A 14,961-nucleotide genomic window follows, 5' to 3' on the forward strand; every position below is an offset into this window, starting at 1 on the left:
ACTGGCCTTAGCCGCTCATGCAGTTGATGGACAAGTTCGAGCTCCCATTGGAATAACTCCCTCCTCCATTGAAAATTTCATATCCAATCTAACCCATCCCAAAACCCACATTCCCCAATTACAGATCCTTGTTGGCTTGAAATAGAGAAGAGTCGTGGAAAATTCACTTTCAGAGGACCACCCTGAACCCAATTATCTTTCCAAATTCGGGTTTTCCTACCATTACTGACTTCCATCGCCAGACCACTCACCAGTTTATCTCGCACCCTTTGCTCGTTGATATTGAGCTGTCATATGTCCTTCTAAGGCCCCTCTTTGACCAGTAGAGACTGAGTTGCTAGCATTACATTAGGGGACAACTTGTTGCAAGAACAGACAATCTTTTTTCACAGCGGACATTCTTCCTTTGAAAATCTCCACCACCACTTAAACAATAGTGCTGTGTTTCTAAGCACTGCATCTCCCACCCCAAGCCCCCAACCTTTTTCGGAGTCTGGACCAATTCCCACTTGACCAACGGTATGCCATAGGTTCCGTCCTCCTTGCACCACATAAAGTTCCTTTGTAAAGCAATCAGTTTATCCGCCACCGCCCGTGGCATCTTATACAAACTTAGGTAATAAATTGGCAAGCTATTCAGTACCGATTTGATGAGGACAAGCTTACCTGCTTTATTCAAAACCTTCGCTTTCCATAAACTGAGCTTCTGTTCCACCTTATCTATGATTGGTTTCCAAGTCTTTACCAACCGCGGATTAGCTCCTAAGGAAACCCCAAGGTATCGAACAGGCAACTCCTTCTTTTGGCACCCCAGTAGGCTACACGCATGATCAACCCAGCCTGCTCACAGTTCACCGGTATCAGATTCGACTTATCAAAATTAATGCTCAGCCCAGACATCAGCTCAAAACATCGCAACAACCTCTTATAGTTTACAATTGTTTCCGTCTCTGGCGGGCAGAATAAAATTGTGTCATCTGCGAATTGTAGGTGCGATAGTTCCACATGATCTCCCCCTACCATTAACGGCGCAATGCGCCTGTTCCTGACGGCTTCCCCCAGTATCCTATGCAAAACATCAACTTATGATGAATGTTTAAATTGTAATTTAATTTGGTGATTGTTACAGTGTCTAGAAAGATGGTACCTAATTTATTAAAAAAAAAATAAAAATTAATATTTAATTTAAAATGTGTAAAAATAAATAATTTTTTAAAATTTAAAATTTACTATAAAAAAAATAAATTAGAAAAAATTCATATACTAACTCATAAACACCATAGAGTTGGTTTTGTAATTGATTCGGGAATAATATTATGGAAATAGATTAAATGTAGGTAAATTTGTGAGAAAAATACTTTTATTAGTAACAAATAAACAACATAAGAATTAAATATGAGAAATAGTAATAGAGAACAAGTATTGAGGCTTTTACTATTGTCACAAATGATGAATGAGCTCTTTTAAAGTGGACAAGAATTAAGTAAAACTTGTTGTTGTGTGTTCTAGAAAAACACCTAAATGCTAATTGTATAAATCTTTGTTTGAAGTTGATTGATAAAATGAAGAACAATGAAAATAATTAGGAGAGAAAAAGAAAGAAATAATCTCCAAAATTTCAAAAATATCTCTCTTAAGAATAGTGAGTTGAAGTCCTTTTATGGTCTCAAACTATTTGAAGGAGCATATTGTCTAATGGTTACAATGCCGTAGCCCATCCTTTTTATTCCAAAGTTTGTCACTAAACGAGATAATTAACAAAAGGTATTTTTGATGTTCTCGTTATTTTAAGTTTTTTTTTTAAACTAAAAATGGGTATAAGAAAAAAGTTGATTTCCACAAATTAAGGTAGCTGACAGTGCTTTAGGTATTCGTGTCAAAGAGGTGTCTAAATAAAAGAGTATTCGTGATATGTGACATTTGTGAAGAGACATCTAGTTTAGTTCATTTCTAATAAGATGATGATAATTTCTACACTTTAAATCAACAAATTCAACTAATCTGCTTTCACCAATTTAATTCCCACTTAAAAGATAAATTCAACTCTTTAAAGTATTCTTTTTGAATTTTATTATTTTGGCCCAACACCTATAGAAGGAATTTTACTCTTTTTTTTTTAATCATATTTTAGACTATTTTAAAATTAGAATAAAATATATTTTTTGTCCTTGAAATTTGTAAATTTTTTTTAAAATATTATTAATTTTTATTTTATTTCAATTTTGTTCTAAAAATTTTTTATTTACGTAAAACACCGTGACACCTAAAATTTAGGACTAATTCAATAATAATGCATGAAAAATATCTCTAATTTGCTTATGTTGATAGTTGTTCTTGTAAAATTATTACTAAATTAATTCTACATTTTTTAAAAATTAACTGTCAAGAATATATTTGATGCAATCAAAAATTTTTAAAACAAAATAAAATTTAAAAATATTTTTAAAATTTTTAACAAATTTTGAGTGCCACAAATATACTATACCTTTAAAATTATTCATACACAAAATTACAATTTTGGTCTACAATCAGTAGTTTATAGTTTATAATATTTAACTTAGAGGTAGTCAATTCTATGCTATCCTTTCGTTGTTGTCGGATCTTCTATGCAATCATACCTTTCTAAGATTCCACCCAATCTAAATTTTTATTTAGTTATTTTCTGTTTTGTTCTACAATAAACAAGACACGATGATAGCATGTGCTAAAGTATGTTGCCTGTGGGGAAAGATGGCACCGCATAATGAAAAGTTATATGAACTCCACAGTCCACAAGGACTCGCTTAAGGCCCATGTATTGAACTTCATCAACTAAATGTAACGCATAAACTAGGAAATATAAACTTGACCAAATTAAAAGAAGTTGGCAAATGTAATACTTAGCCCAAATACAAATAACAGATTCTACCTAGTGCATCGTCTTAAGTGTCACTACTGCCTTTTGTCAAATGTTTACTTTGTATGCTATGTGTATATATCAGAATTTGACACACAGATCCCAAATTCAAAGGTTCAAATGGCCTGAGATCTAAGACGCTTCATGTTTTGATAGATAGGCTCCTTGACCTGCAAAGGATGTAAAAGAAGGAAAAGTGTCGAAAAGTAGCCTCAGACTCGGTACAAAAATGCTCCAAATCAAACAAAAATAGTGTAATGTAAGTAAAAAGGATAAGTCATAGACTCATAGTATACCGCGCTTGATTTCCTGGGTCGCTTTTCCTGGGAGGGCTTACTGCAGATATTTGTATCACCTTGGTCGTTTCCATTTGCTCTGCTGTTCTCTTTGCCTGCCGCAAAACTCTCTCTTGAAGCAACTGGCTGTAAAAATTACAGCATCAGTTATATTATGTGACAAGAAACAAAAATAGGGAACCAGTTCTATTGGATAATTTTAAAAAAGATATGAACATACCTCAACCCTGCTCGTGGGTGTGCTTCCAGGCTCTTTGGCCTTTAAGATATTGTGTCCACTCCTCACTGAGTCATTGCCATTTGTATCGGATGTCACTTTCATTCTTGTTAAATCTGATCCAATGGAGTGCAGAACACCACATGTAGACACATCGTAGTTGTTCCCTGATGATCACGGAGGTAACTTCTAATTATGAAAAGCAAAACATTAGATAGGATGAAAGAATGCTCGTAATGGACTTAATCTATTACCATTGGTTAGAATTCCAGCTGGTTTGAACTTGCTATTTGGTTCACCGTTATTAACATCCTGTTAAAGTTTAAAACGAGAAAATGATGAAAACACAATAACGGGTGATTATATATAAACATCGAATACTAGGCAGCCATTGTACCATAGGGTCGGTAGCACCTAGAACTTTCTGGACTTCAATGAACTTCCTCTCAGTCAACTCAGAATGTATCACACGTTTTCCTGATGCCGCATACACAAAAATGTAAGGAGGCAACAACAAAAGCAAAAGAGAAGGACTATGCTGTGATATTCAATTCGACACCTAATCTCTTGCTGCCTTTGGGTTCAAGAAAACCGTCCCGGGTCATTTTATCAATAATCTTCCGTGCTCCTGTCTGGTTTATTTCACCATTGAGAAATGTTTGAAGCTTTGGTGCTGACACGTATGTCATTGGAAGAGCATGATAGAGAGCCTGAAGACATTAATCATACCTAAGTTAATATATTGCGGCAGAAATTAGTCCCAAAGCAGATACAAAATAACTCCTAATCTCCTATGAAAAAGGTAGTCTAAGAGATCCGTGATAATATGAAAAATTCAAACACGGGAAAAAAAATAATAAGTGATAAATAACTTAATTTTAAAAAGTGTATGCAAATTTGATCATTAGATATTTTTTTTAAATAATGTTTTGTCATTTACAAAAAAATGATATAAAATCATCAAATTTTTAAATAAAAAGTCTCTTTTGATTAATTTTAGTTAAAAAAAAATCAAAATTTGATTTTAAAAATTAATTTTGAGAATAGATATCTATTTTTTTTAATTAATATTAACACGTCACAATATATTCACTGATTCCGTTGACACTTTTCGCCCTTGTTGAGATTAGTAGTAAGTGACTGATCTTTGGCCAAAGAAACATCATCATACATACCACATGGAAAGTAAGAATTAACACTCACTCTCATGTACATGTGATCTTCATCCTGCAAAGCTCTGTCACCCTGAGGAATCTGGCCATCAATTTCTTCTTTGACAATGAACTCATATTCTGATTTCTGACAATACAATTCCATCAGATTTAAAATTAAAAAAGAAAATGAGAAGGGAAAACAAAAAGATACTGACAAAAACAAATAAAGTAGCTAGATCAGTTAGGAGATAAATCAACCTTGTCTTTGTTAATGGCGTAGGTGTCATTTCCTGTTTTTGATAGCACCCCATTCTGAACAAGCTTATCCATGATCTCTAAAGAACATAAAATCAGACAAGAGCAACCGAGTGTTCTGTTTCTTTAACATATTGATGATATTTGCAGCAAGGATTGAACATAGTTAACCTTCATACCTTCAATTAGAACCTGCAGTGAAATAAAATATATAATTGAAATTCCATCTGAATCAGACATAACACAAGGAGGGAAAAAGAAACTAAAATTGCCGTTAAGCCATAATCTAAGAAAGGCTCAAGAAAAAGCATCATCTGGATAGCAATTAACAGAATAACTAAATATAAAAGATTAAGAAATAAGGTACCATTGAGATGTCTGGAAAATTTGATAAAACGTCATTAAGGTCAATAGTGCCAAGGTGCCAACAGTTGATCCACTCCTTGACCCGGGTCAGCTGTTGCTCATCTTCCATAGGATCTTGGGTATTGTCTGAATATAATATATATTCTTAGTTTAGTTCTGGTATTGGATTAACAAATATTTAAAGTCAAGCTCTAAAAGAATACTTAAGACATTTATCCTTTGAATTATTGTATGCATATATCCACGTACACACAGAGTTTTCTGCAAGAAAGCAGAAAGAGCTAGTTTACCTTCATCAACCATAGAATTATCTTCCTTTTCTTGCTGCTTCTCTGTCATTTTGTACTTATTAAAAGTTAACAGTGGATTAAAAAAAACATAAAAGAAGATGTAAATTTGCACAGCAATAAGAAAAATATTCCAAATTACCTATTGGAGCAACTACATATCGATCCCCTTCAGCGTAATCAACCTGGAAAGTTAAAACGCGAAATTTAAGAAACACAGTTCCGGTAATTGCTCAAGTTTCAGTTACAAAAGCAACATCCTCCATCACCTCACTGTCCGTATCATAATATTCATTATTTTGCTTCGAATCTTCACCAGTGGTCATATCATCTTGGATGCCCTCATTATCATCTTCACAAGGGTCGAGCACACTCCTCACCTTTACAATGAAGGAAGAATTTATTGGCAAAAACATCGGCAATAGACTTAAAAAGGTAAAATGGGAGTGTAATATCTTTCCTTTACCTTCAGAGCTAGTACAAAATGCTTGCTGTTTACATTACCAACTTCCATTTTCAGTGGGTTTTTCACCCAGGGATGGTAAGCTTCTACTTCTGAGCAGCCTCTGAAGAATGGAGGCTCATAATCAGCAGGCTGCAATAAAAAGAAAACTATACTATTAATCACTCTGTATATAATAAGTCAGCACTTTGTGATTAAACATCAACCTCTTCGAAAAATAAAGTTCGGGCAATGCAGGAATTCATAAAGCAAAAAAATTTCAACAATTTAAAAGGATCGAGATTTGTTATTGCATACTAAAGAACATACCGTCACATCATCATAATAGAGTAGCTTCATTAGAATGGTGCGCTGAGACAGGAGTAGAAGTTAGTTTTCGCAATGTAAGAATAATGAAGCATGTATAATGTCATTTTATAAAGCTTAGAACTTAAATTTATTACCTCATCTGGCATCTTCTCCAGAGTTCTCATCAACTGAACTAGCGTTCTAATCATTTTACATGCAGAACTCCTAATGATTACAATGCATATGAATAATATTAGTTTAGTTAGTGAGTCATCTTGATAATGACAACTATCTAAATCATATTTTCATTCCTGAATCCACCTCATCTGTTGGGGAGTTATCTCTGTCGTGGAGTTGCACTTGAAGGTCCCACCCTGCTTCTTGTTTCCAGTGCGGTTGATATTCATGGAAACCTCTTGCTTTTCCGAATCGGAATAGCTAAAGGAAACTACATCTCAAAGTTATAATGCCGTTGTTGATTTTTGCTTAAAAAGTTATAACGACTTTTTGCAAAGCTTGGTAAATACTTGATCAATTGCATTATTTTGTTAAAGAGGAATGCTATAACGCTATTAGAATTTATTATTTTTCATTATCCGTTAGTTATCAATGTTTAAAAATATAGGATAAAATATATTGTTTAATTATTAAACTAAAAAAATAAGACTAAAAAAATTAAGTTAATAATTAAATAATGACAAAAAATAATAAATTCTGATAGTCCTAACAGTTTTCTTTTGTTAAATTTGTACTTATAACTCACTTGAAAGGACAAACAAAACTATTAAACTATAGACATATATAAGTGAACGAAAATGTAGGGACTAATTTATTTATCTGACAATAATTAAATTTCGGTGAGACCCCACTTCCCGCTAGCATATAGCACATTTATCCAAATTCCATCTACCGAATTCTACTAATCAAAATTGAGATACGTTTCTCAAGGCCTTACATGCATATTCCTCAATCATCGGTCCATCTACTGCTTCACACACACAGAACAGAAGCGTCTTCAGGTATTTCTTCTGTAAGGCATCGTATACACCTGCAAAATGAATAGAACGAAACAAAAGTTAAAAATAAACAAATCACGCCTATAATCAATTTAAAATCGCATTCTAGAAGTTTAATTAGGTGATGTCGTAAACGTGCCTTTCTCCATCCAATCGATCAGTCTGCGAGACTCTGCATCCAGTGGCATAAGCTTCTTGATCTTCATCTCTGGAATTTCAAGCAATGTTCCAGATGAGATTCAACAACAAACATTGTAAGATTTGATATAAGAAAAATTAAAACAAAGTGAACACTCAAGACTAGAGAGGTTTTAACTACCTAAAGCTGGAACAGACTTATCATTGAAGTACTTCTCAGGAAACAGGCCTCTGATATAACTGATGTTAAATATCGCAATTCGGAGCAGGTTCCTCGTCTAGCATATGAAATTTCAAATTAGGTAACGAACAAGAAGATCTGATACAATGTATTCATAATACGTTGAGAGAGAGAGAGAGAGAGAGAGAGAGAGAGAGAGAGAGAGAGAGAGAGAGAGAGAGAGAGAGAGAGAGAGAGAGAGAGAGAATACATTTTATCAAACAGAATCAGAGCAACCAGATACTAAAATTAAAGACTGGAAGAAATGGCGTAAGCTAAACATAAATTTCTTACTGAAATGAACTACCGAATTTCTCCATGTAGAACTCAATACCAAAAGAAACAGCATAAACGTGATTTTGAAACTGAAGTTTAATATAGAGAAGAAACATCAAATTCATACAAAGCGAATAAAAGTTATCGAATGAAAATACAGCAGTGATTGAAATAGAGAAAACTCAGAAGTAAGCACAAGAGAATCTCAGATCCATACGTATTTTGCAGGAAAACCTAACAAAAATATAGAAAATATGAAACGTAAATGAAGCTAAATTGCAGCTAAGAACCAGAAGCAGCGAATCCTGCTCGGTGATTTCAGCTTCCTTCACTTTCTGTGCAACCACCTGAAGAAACGAAACTGAAAATCAGAGAGAGAGAGAGAGAGAGGAATACGAAGGAATGAAAGATGTATGCAAACAATTTCAGGTCTCACCATTGTTTCTGCAGTTAGTTGAAATTCGAGAGTAACAGCGAAGAAGAGAGATAAGATGTTTCTGTAGGATTATTATTTGAATGAGAGGAATGTAGCGGGAGTGAATGAAAGCAAAGGAGCATGGTGTTATTTATAGGCTGAATCAGATGCACTACCCAGTACCCAAGTTCGCACCACCGTAACCGTTTCTGTGTTGGAGGTTCAGTCGATGTTGCTAATTTGAAAGATGCTATTGAATTCGGCTGTGTCTCGTCACACGAGTTTAGTGAGTGAGTGAGTTGGCGCCAAAAGCCAGGTAGATAAATTTTGTTTGGGCTCGTATTTTTTTTGGGACTTGGGCTTATTTTTTGGTATAATAGAAATTCAAGCCAACATCGACCAATTGGATATTTAGATCCAAAATATGAACCGCACGGTGTGTTATAGCATCATCATCTTTGTTGGATTCAACTGAACCCTGAATCAGTTTGAGATGAACCTTCAAATTACCTGGTCGGGTGGGTCGGGGTTCGGGTATGGCTTTGGGTTTAGTCTAAGACAAAAAAAAAAAAAAAACACCTTCAAATTACCTCCACATTACACAGAGATGACTTTTCCACTGGATAAATTTGTCTTTAATATTTCCAAACAAAAGTAATACATAAATACACCACAAAAACTTAAACTAAAAGTCCAAAACCTAGAAAGTTCCAACAATTTATCATTACGACCAGAGACTATTAATTTATCAAGTCATTAACAAAATAAGTAGAAGCCAGTAAATATAATTAAATAATTTTAAATATGTAAAATAAGAGGTAAAATTAATAAAACTTTAAAATAGAAAAAACTATAGAAAAACAAGTATTTTTAGGAGAGAAAGTAAACCAACCTTATAAGTTGTGAATGAAGAGGAAAAATGAGGAGAACGAACCACAAGCATTGACCAGACGCGAACCCAAGTAAATGAAAGAGAGGCATTTCTCCTCACAAATTTTTTGACAAAAAAAAAAACTAATAATTATATATAAATATTAATATTTATCTTTTTGTTATATTATGTTTACTTCTAAAATAAATAAGTAAATCAACTAAAAAATAGTGATAATTAGTTTCATGATACTATCTAATTAGAAATTATTTAGAATATGTCTTAGAATATTAATCGTTCATTTAAGTAAGTGTTAAGAATTCAAATTCTGCTTACAATAATTTATTGGACAACGATAGACTCTTAAATAGAGCTCAGATCAACTACAGATTAATCTTTGATCTGTTATGTTAGCGTATACTGTAAAAATTAATATTATATATATTATCTTATATATTTTTGCTCTGGTTACTAAATTTTTCTGTATCTGTCACTGACAGTAGCTACAAACAAAAAGAGAGAGAAGGTGAAAGAAGAACATGTTTGTTCTTGTTCTCCCAAGTGATTCTTCTCACTTTATCACTTTTTAAATTTTTACATTTTCACTATTGAGTTGCAATGAGTAAACACGCACAATAGTCTACCAAATTCAAATCGCTACCTAATTTAATTCTTAATTTAACCCATTCACCTTTTGAGTGCATTCAGAATATGTAAATTTTTTGTTGTATCATATTCTGATTATTGAGTACTCAAAATATGTGTGTAATGTGAATAGAATCACAGTATCTAAAATATTAACATTACTAATATCAATAAATATTTTCTGCGTTACTAATTTCATTTCAAGGGTAAGACATAAATACACCACAAAAGTTTAAACCAAAAGTCTAAAAATAAAAGGGCCCAACAATCCGGGACTATTAATTCATTAAGGGCTCGTTTGAAAAGCTTCAAAAGTAACTTTTTTGAGTTTTTGACTTATGAAAAGTAGCAGTATTAATGTCTGGTGCAATTTTCAAAACTAAATTGCAGCTTTCTAAGAAGTTATTTAGAAACTTATAGAGAAGTTAAAAAAATGACTTCTTTCATAATATTTTCGCGGTGCGGTTTGGTTCGGTTTTTGATGGAAAAGTCATCCGATCTGATCGTCTAATTAAACTACGGTTCGGTTTGGTTCGGTCTTTTTACAATACCAACAATAAAGTAAACAATGCCAACAAAAATTAGTTAAATTACATACCTGACTGGGTGGTGGTCAGAAACGCTGCTGGCTGGTGGCGTCACTGGCGTGGTGCTGTGCTAGCCTGCTGGGTCAGTGGATGGTGGTGTCATGCTGTGCTACTGCTGCGTTGGTGGCCAGAAACGCTCCTCTGTCTGCTGGGTGCGAGCCTGTGACGGTGGTGCTGGCTGTGGCTGGGGCTTCGTGGACCGTGTTGCACTGGTGGGTGAAAAGGTCTTGGGAGTAGTGGGTGAAACGGCTTCGGCGTTGGGAGGAAGGCCTAAAGGTGGTGGGAGCCTGGGAGGAACGGTCTCTCGCCATCGACCTCGACACTCAAGAACGTGGGTGACTAAGTGCAGAGAGCGAGATTGTGGAAGAGATTCAAGAGAGCGCTAGGTTTCATTTGGGGAATTGGGGGTGGGGGTGGGGGTGGGGGTGGGTTGGTTTTTTTAGGGTTTTTACTTCTCCGGTTCGGTTCGGTTCGATTGGGGTTTTTATGGTTAGAACCGAAAACCGAATCGAACCGCAAAAAAACAGCAAAACACATTTTCTTCGGTTTTTTGGTTTTTGGTTTTGTTCGGTTTTCGATTTTTTCGGTTCGGTCCGTCGGTTTTGTTCGGTCCGGATCGGTTTTGAACACCCCTATTATTACTACTTTTTATCACATTTCTATAAAATAAGCATTTTTAAAACTAAAAATCCAAATAAAAAATAACTTATTTATAAACTACTTTTAATATAGTTATTTATTGTTTAACCTATTTTTTCAAATGGAGCTGAATTAAGTTGTTTATCCAAACTGAGGCTAAGTCATTAACGAATAAATAGAAGTCAGTAAATGTAATTAAATAATTTCGAATATGTAAAATGGGAGGCAAAATTTATAAAATCCTAAAATTGAAGAAACTATGAAAAACAAGTATTTTTAGAAGAGAAGGTAAACGAACCTTATGGGTTATGAACGAAGAGGTGAACTGAGGAGAACGAAGCACAAACAGCGTCCATACATGAACCCAGGTGAAAGAAAAAAGGGCATTTGGCTCCACAAATTTTTTGATAAAAAAACTAATAATTATATATAAAATATTAATATTTATCTTTTTGTTATATTATATTTATCTCTAAAATAAATAAATAAATACATTAACTAAAAAAAAGTAATAATTAGTTTCATGATACTAGCTAATTAGGAATTATTTGAAATGTCTTAAAATATTAGCGATTCGTTTAAATAAGTATTAAGAATTCGATCTACTATAGATTAATTTTTGATCTGTTATGTTAGTGTATACTGTAAAGAATAATATATATACATTGATTACTAATTTTTCTGCGCCTGGCCATGACTACAAATAAGAAGAAAGAGAGAGTAGGTGACAAAAGAATAACAGGTTTGTTCTTGTTCTTCCAAAACTATTCTTTCTATTTTGCCACTTTTAAGTTTTACTTTTCTATTATTGGATTGTAATGAGTAAACACATAATGGTCTACTAAATTTAAATTGCTATCTAATTTAATTGGTAATTTAACTCATTCACCTTTTGAGTGCATCCAAGATATGTAAAGTTTTTGTTGTATTATATCATGATGATTGGATACTCAGAATATATGTAATGTGAATAGGATTACAGTATCCAAAATATTAACATTACATATGTCAATAAATATTCTATGCGTTACGAATTTTATTTCAAGAGTAAGACATAAATATACCACAAAAATTTAAATCAAAATCCCAAAATATAAAACCCAACCATTTACAATTACAACCACAACCAGGGACTATTAATTCATCAAGTCATTAACGAATAAGTAGAAGTCAGTAAATATAATTAAATAATTTTGAACATGTAAAATGGGAGGCAAAACTGATAAAACTCTAAAATTGAAGAAACCGTAAAAAAAACTAGTATTTTTGAGAGAGAAGGTAAACGAACCTTATGAGTTGTGAATAAGAGGTAAAGTGAAGAGAACGAAACACAAGCAACTACCAGATATGAATCCAAGTGAAAGAAAGAGGGGCATTTGCCTCCACAAACTTTTTGATAAAAAAAACTAATAATTATATATAAATATTAATATTTATTTTTTTGTTATATTATGTTTATCTCTAAAACAAATAAATAAATCAACTAAAAAAATAGTGATAATTAGTTTCATGATACTAGCTAATTAGAAATTATTTGGAATATGTCTTAGAATATTAGTCGTTCGTTTAAGTAAGTGTTAATAATTTAAATTCTACTTACAATAATTTATTGGATAATGATAAACATTTAAATAAAGTTCAGATCTATTACAAATTAATCTTTGATCTGTTATGTTAGCATATCCTATAAAAAATAATTAATATATATATTTTTTACTTTATATATTTTTGTTCCGATTATTAAATTTTTTTGCGTATGTCAATGGAAATGGCTACAAACAAGGAGAGAGAGTAAGTGACAAAAGTATAACATGTTTGTTTTTGTTCTCCCAAAGTTATTCTTCTCATTTATCACTTTCAAATTTTACCTTTCCATTATTGGGTTGCAATGAGTAAATGCGCATAATGGTCTACCAAATTTAAATTTCTACTTAATTTAATTTCTAATTTAACTCATTCACCTTTTAAGTGCATCCGAGATACGTAAAGTTTTTGATGTATCATATATTGATGATTCAGAATATGTGTGTAATGTGGATAGCTTTCCAGTATCCAAAATATTAACATTACATATATTAATAAATATTTTATACATTACAAATTTTATTTCAAGAGTAAAACATAAATACACCACAAAAACTTAAACCAAAAACCCAAAACATAAAAAGCACCAACAATTTTCAATTACAACGAGGGACTATTAATTCATTAATTCATTAACGAATGAGTAAAAATTAGTAAATGTAATTAAATAATTTTGAATATATACAATTGAAGTCAAAATTGATAAAACTCTAAAATTGAAGAAACTATGGAAACAAGTATTTTTGGAAGAGAAAGTAAACCAACCTTATAGATTATGAATGAAGAGATTAAATGAGGAGAACGAAGTACAAGTAGTGATCAGATATGAACCCAGGTGAAAGAAGAAGGGCATTGCCCCACAAACTTTTTGATAAAAAAAATAAACTAATAATTATATATAAATATTAATATTTATTTTTTTGTTATATTATATTTATCTATAAAATAAATAAATAAATCAACTTAAAAAATAGTGATAGTTAGTTTCATGATACTAGCTAATTAGGAATTATTTGAAATATATCTTAGAATATTAGTTGTTCGATTAAGTAAGTGTTAAGAATTTGAATTTTACTTATAATAATTTATTGGACAATGATAGATCTTTAAATAGAATTCAGATCTATTACAGATTAATCTTTAATCTGTTATGTTAGTGTATACTATAAAAAATAATTAATATATATATATATATATTTTACTTTATATATTTTTACTCCAATTACTAAATATTTTAGCATCTATCACTGGCAGTGGCTACAAACAAGAAGAGAGAGAGAGTAGGTGAAAGAAGAATAACACATTTATTCTTGTTTTCCCAAACTATTCTTTCCAATTTGCCACTTCTAAGTTTTACCTTTTCACTATTGGGTTGCAATGAGTAAATGTGAAGAATGATCTACTAAATTAAGATGGCTATCTAATTTAATTCTTAATTTAACTTATTCACTTTTTTAGTGCATCCAGGATACATAAAATTTTTGTTGTATCATATCCTGATGATTGAGTATTAAGAATATGTGTAATATGAATAAGATCATAGTATCCAAAATATTAACATTACGTATATCAAGAGTAAGATACAAATATAACAAAAGCTTAAACCAAAAGCTTAAAACATAAAATGTCCCAACAATTTACAATTATAACATGACATAAATACACCACAAAAGCTTAAACTAAAACCCCAAAACATAAAAGGCTCCAATAATTTACAATTACAATCAGGGACTATTAATACATTAAGTCATTAACAAATAAGTAGAAGTCAGTAAATATAATTAAATAATTTTAAATATATGAAATAGGAGGCAAAATTGATAAAATTCTAAAATTGAAAAAACTATTAAAAAAATAAGTATTTTTGGGAAAGAAGGTAAACGAATCTTATGGGTTGTGAATGAAGAGGTAAAGTGAGGACAACCAAGCATAAGCAGCAACCAAACATGAACCCATGTCAAAGAAAGAGGTGCATTTACCCCCCCCCCACACACAAATTTTTTGATAAAAAAACTAATAATTATATATAAATATTAATATTTATCTTTTTGTTATATTATATTTATCTCTAAAATAATAAATAAATCAATTAACTAAAAAAACAGTGATAATTAATTTCATGATACTAGCTAATTAGGCATTATTTGAAATATGTATTAGAATATTAGTCGTTCGTTTAAGTAATGGTTAAGAATTCGAATTCTGCTTACAATAATTTATTAGACAATAATAGACCTTTAAATAGAATTCAGATCTACTATAGATTAATTTATGATATGTTATGTTAGCGCGTGTGTGTGTGTATATATATATATATATATTGCTCGGTTACTAAATTTTTCTGTATC

General features: G+C 31.8%; 1 protein-coding gene across 1 annotated transcript; it reads right to left on the reverse strand.

Annotated features, from left to right (window-relative positions):
- Nucleotides 1-2,712: 2,712 nt before the first annotated feature.
- Nucleotides 2,713-7,266, reverse strand: ASY1 (DNA-binding HORMA family protein). Its single transcript, XM_021113087.2, has 18 exons — nt 7,178-7,266; nt 6,544-6,670; nt 6,378-6,447; nt 6,244-6,285; nt 5,938-6,066; nt 5,741-5,851; nt 5,614-5,656; nt 5,475-5,516; nt 5,186-5,310; nt 4,998-5,010; nt 4,822-4,898; nt 4,613-4,708; nt 3,969-4,119; nt 3,807-3,886; nt 3,664-3,721; nt 3,413-3,576; nt 3,193-3,318; nt 2,713-3,066 (listed from the first exon to the last, which is right to left on the reverse strand). The coding sequence occupies exons 1-18, from the start codon at nt 7,194-7,196 to the stop codon at nt 3,013-3,015; spliced, it is 1,527 nt and encodes a 508-aa protein (XP_020968746.2). The 5' UTR covers nt 7,197-7,266; the 3' UTR covers nt 2,713-3,012.
- Between the last annotated feature and the right edge of the window lie 7,695 nt (nt 7,267-14,961).

This window comes from Arachis ipaensis, chromosome B10, assembly GCF_059453495.1.
Source record: "Arachis ipaensis isolate K30076 ecotype BB chromosome B10, ASM5945349v1, whole genome shotgun sequence".
NCBI classification, from domain to species: Eukaryota; Viridiplantae; Streptophyta; class Magnoliopsida; order Fabales; family Fabaceae; genus Arachis; species Arachis ipaensis.